Genomic DNA, 5,037 nt, shown 5'->3' with positions numbered 1-5,037 from the left:
TCCCCATTTCCAACGATCACTACCCGACCTTGTAACCCTAGCGCCGCAGCCCTGTTCTCTCCTTGATTCTCGACTTCGAGATCTCTCCACAGGCCGGCTATGGCGACCGAGACAGAGACCTTCGCTTTCCAGGCGGAGATCAACCAGCTTCTCAGCCTGATCATCAACACTTTCTACTCCAACAAGGAGATCTTCCTACGCGAGCTCATCAGTAATTCTTCCGATGTGAGTGTTTCCCTGAGATGTCGATCTAGAGGAAAAATACTTTATTTTTTTTTTTTTCTTGTTTACTTCGTGCTTTGCTCTGTTTTCTCTACTGATCTGGAGCCCTCAACAGGCGCTGGACAAAATCCGGTTCGAGAGTCTCACGGACAAAAGCAAGCTCGACGCCCAGCCGGAGCTTTTCATCCACATCGTTCCTGACAAGGCCACCAACACCTTGTCCATCATCGACAGCGGTATCGGCATGACCAAATCCGATCTCGTCAACAACCTTGGCACCATCGCTCGCTCCGGGACCAAGGAGTTTATGGAGGCGCTTGCGGCTGGCGCCGATGTCAGTATGATCGGCCAGTTCGGAGTGGGGTTCTACTCCGCTTATCTTGTGGCCGAGCGGGTTGTGGTGACCACCAAGCACAATGATGACGAGCAGTACGTCTGGGAGTCGCAGGCCGGCGGTTCATTCACGGTTACCAGGGATACCTCTGGCGAGAGCCTTGGGAGGGGAACAAAGATTACTCTTTTCCTCAAGGAGGACCAGGTAAATACTGTAAATGCTGTTAATCAATGTCTAAGAAGAATTGTGACGTATTTGTTGGACAAGATAATAGTTACAAGTTTGCTACTTTGTCATACCGCTCTCTATTCTATTTTTGTAAATGTACACAAACTTTAGTTAATGGAGTTAGTCGTCATCAAAGGTAGAAATCGGTGAAAATAAATTGTTTAGAGTATCCCTGCTACCGAGATTTTATTATTCAGAATGAGTAGATTTTATTTATATGACAAATAACTGCTTTTCTTGTGCTGCCGAAGAGGATATCTGTGAACTCTTAAGTGGTGTTGTTGATTCCTAGATAAGTTCAGTTGATATTGTTGTTAATTGTTCATTGGCATATAGTAAATGTGCTATGATCATGTATGTCTTATAATGTCATAATATACTCTGCGTTTAGTTTCAGGTTTATGTGATTGTAACCACGAAATCGACTGTATTCAAAGACTTGCTGTTTAATTTGTTTTTCTGCTTCTAGTGATGCATTTTTAGCTTACAGTATTTCTTCATTTTTCACTAATAATCAACATTGCACTCTTACCAATATGTCATCTTTAGTGATGCCTGAAGTTAGGTTCTGCACAATTGAAACCTATTTTGATGAGCTACTCTGCCAGTTTTAACGAAGCATTGTTATGTTTCTGCATTATGTTGTTATTCACTAATGATCAACATTACACTCTTACCAATATGGCATCATTAATGTAACCTATTCTGATGAGCTACACTACAGTTTTATTGCTTCATTCCTATGTATAGATGGCTTGTTGCTTGGGGATGTTGATGTTGATCTTGATCTTGATCAGCTCCCTCCTCCTTAATAGCTGCTTTATCTGTAGCCATCGAAGATTTCAGTCTGAAATGATTGATCTTGTCGATTAATTCAAGTATATGTGAACATGGCCATGTTAATTGCAGTTGGAATATCTGGAGGAACGCCGCCTCAAAGATTTGATCAAGAAGCATTCTGAATTTATCAGCTACCCCATCTCCCTGTGGACCGAGAAGACAACAGAGAAAGAAATTTCAGATGATGAGGATGAGGAGGATAAGAAAGATACTGAGGAAGGCAAGGTGGAAGATGTTGATGAGAAGGAAGAGAAAGAGAAGAAAAAGAAGAAGATCAAGGAGGTTTCTCATGAATGGGCTTTAGTTAACAAGCAGAAGCCCATTTGGATGAGGAAGCCTGAGGAGATTACAAAGGAAGAGTATGCAGCTTTTTACAAGAGTCTCACTAATGACTGGGAGGAGCATTTGGCTGTGAAACACTTCTCTGTGGAAGGCCAGCTTGAGTTTAAGGCTGTTCTTTTTGTGCCAAAGAGGGCTCCTTTTGATCTCTTTGACACAAGGAAAAAGCTAAACAACATCAAGCTCTACGTTCGTCGTGTCTTCATTATGGACAATTGTGAAGAAATCATTCCCGAGTACTTGAGCTTTGTCAAAGGGATAGTGGACTCTGAGGACCTTCCCCTCAACATCTCCAGAGAGACGCTCCAGCAGAACAAGATCCTCAAGGTCATCCGCAAGAATCTGGTCAAGAAATGTATGGAACTCTTCTTTGAGATTGCGGAAAACAAGGATGATTACAACAAGTTCTACGAGGCATTCTCAAAGAATCTCAAGCTTGGAATCCATGAAGATTCTCAGAACAGGTCGAAGCTTGCAGAGTTGCTAAGGTTCCACTCTACCAGGAGCGGAGATGAGATGACTAGCCTCAAGGACTATGTGACAAGAATGAAGGAGGGCCAGAGTGACATTTACTACATTACTGGTGAGAGCAAAAAGGCTGTTGAAAATTCCCCATTCCTTGAGAAGCTGAAGAAAAAGGGCTATGAGGTGCTTTTCATGGTTGATGCGATCGATGAGTATGCTGTGGGTCAACTTAAGGAGTTCGAGGGGAAGAAGCTGCTTTCTGCTACAAAGGAGGGACTGAAACTTGATGAGAGCGAGGATGAGAAGAAGAGGACGGAAGTCCTGAAGGAGAAGTTTGAAGGACTCTGCAAGGTCATAAAAGAGGTGCTGGGTGACAAGGTGGAGAAAGTTGTTGTGTCCGATCGGGTTGTCGACTCACCCTGTTGCTTGGTTACCGGTGAGTATGGATGGACTGCGAACATGGAGAGGATCATGAAGGCTCAAGCTCTGAGGGACTCCAGCATGGCGGGCTATATGTCAAGCAAGAAGACCATGGAGATCAATCCAGAGAACCCTATCATGGAGGAGCTGAGGAAGCGAGCTGATGCTGACAAGAATGACAAGTCAGTCAAGGACCTGACACTATTGCTGTTCGAGACTGCTCTCCTCACCTCCGGATTCAGCCTCGATGACCCCAACACCTTTGGGAACAGGATCCACCGGATGCTGAAGCTTGGTCTCAGCATCGATGAGGACGAGAAGGCCGAAGACACTGATATGCCGCCACTTGAAGAAGCTGACGCGGAAGAGAGCAAGATGGAGGAGGTAGACTAATCTAGTTTATCCATATCATCGTTTGGCACTCCTTAAAAAGTGTTACAGCACCTCTATTCTTGAGGCAACTAGGGGATTTTTTTTTTAGGTAGTGGTGCTTTTCTTTGCTTCGGACCTCCCTCCAGCAGTAGTATCTATCTAGATAATATGGCCTTTCTAGTCCTAATGCTCGAAGGTCTCCTATCATATCTTTAATTTATAGAATGTTTTCAGTTCATGGATTTGATTAATAGTTAAATGGTTTTTTTTTTCTCTACTATTCTTAATTTGAGCATCTACATCAGATTCTGGAATATTCATAAAACTATTCAGCAGGCTAGAAATTGAATTATATGTTACAACTTTGAAATTCACAAAAATCTGATGAGATTAATGTATTTCGAGAAACTTGTATGAAAATTGGAAGAACTAGAAGCAGGTAGGTATTGGAAGTAGTAGTATTTGACATAAGATCCCAATTTCTATGAAGATAGAGAGAACAATAATAATTTATGAGATCTTCTTCACTACCCTCCTTGGACTGACTGACCCGTGAAGAACTGTTTCCTATGGTTAACAACATGCGTTTGAGGGACAAATGCAGAATGGATAGTGGAGCTCTTGTAGAGTTGGCTCGAGCATTGGAGATCATCAAAATCTATGGCTCGAAGGATTTTAATCACTTGTGTCCTCTCCTTATTGGACCAAGGGTCAAAATCGAACCCATCGGAGATCAAAATCACAGTGCCAGTCACCTGTGCCTGCAATCCCATCATGTACGTATAATTCTGAAAAATACATGTTTCTTCATCTACGACAAGAAAACATAGGCACAGATAATTAAGCTCAGATTCTGGAACGTGGATCATCATCAACCAAATCGTCTGCACAACAATCAAAGCAAATAACACAATATGATCACATACGTCGACTGACGAAGCAACTCATAAGAGGTGCCATCTCCAGTTGAAAATACAGAACCAATTTGTATGGTGACCACAACAAGAGGAAGAAAAGAATAAAAGCGAGAAGCTCATCGTAATTTGCCCCCAAAGAAATATTATATATATATATATATATAATAATAATAATAATAATAATAATAATAATAATAAATACTAATAATAATAGTAATAATAATAATAAAATTATCTATTATTCATGATCTAAACCCAGATTTCAAGATATAAAATTTGAGGATACTAAAAAAAAATTATTCATATTTATAAAACTAATGTAGTTTATAGTCAACCAACATATGTATTTGTAGTTTATTCATATTTATAAAACTTATGTATTTATAAAACTTCATAAAATCCAAGACAACTAACAACCACTTGTAAACCGAAATTACTATAACCATAAAATCAATTATTTACTATAAATTCATATCAGTATAAAATTTTATATTTAATATTTTAAGCTTTGATAGGTTCTTTAACCTTACAATACATATAAATTCAGATTTGTTTGAATCACATTACATGAAAATATACTTTTACAACTATATTGCATCAAATCACTAAAAACTTACTAAAATATTTTAGCATTATATTACCTTAATCTAAACCTAAAGTGAATAGTATTCTCATCTGAAAATTTTATATAGCAATAAAGTGAGTTACAAAACTTAGTAAGCGATTAACAAATTCGTGATAAAATAATTACATAACATATGACCTTTTCTTATGGTACATGAATATACAAGTTATATATATCATTTTATTAAAAGTATACTTAAAAATGAAGAAAAAAAAACATATAAGCTTCTCAATATTGATAGTCTTTAGCTCATGAGTAGTAGTATATATTTCATT

General features: G+C 39.1%; 1 protein-coding gene across 1 annotated transcript; it reads left to right on the top strand.

Moving 5' to 3' along the window:
- On the top strand, nucleotides 1-3,493 carry LOC103999891 (heat shock protein 81-1). The gene is made up of 3 exons (XM_009421789.3): nucleotides 1-225; nucleotides 338-760; nucleotides 1,694-3,493. Exons 1-3 carry the CDS (start codon nucleotides 100-102, stop codon nucleotides 3,239-3,241), a joined length of 2,097 nt encoding a protein of 698 aa, XP_009420064.1. The 5' UTR covers nucleotides 1-99; the 3' UTR covers nucleotides 3,242-3,493.
- The last annotated feature ends 1,544 nt before the right edge of the window (nucleotides 3,494-5,037 follow it).

The sequence above is a fragment of the Musa acuminata genome, chromosome BXJ1-10, assembly GCF_036884655.1.
Source record: "Musa acuminata AAA Group cultivar baxijiao chromosome BXJ1-10, Cavendish_Baxijiao_AAA, whole genome shotgun sequence".
Taxonomy (NCBI): Eukaryota; Viridiplantae; Streptophyta; class Magnoliopsida; order Zingiberales; family Musaceae; genus Musa; species Musa acuminata.
Note: the sequence above shows the minus strand (reverse complement) of the source record. Positions and strands in the feature narration are given on the sequence as shown.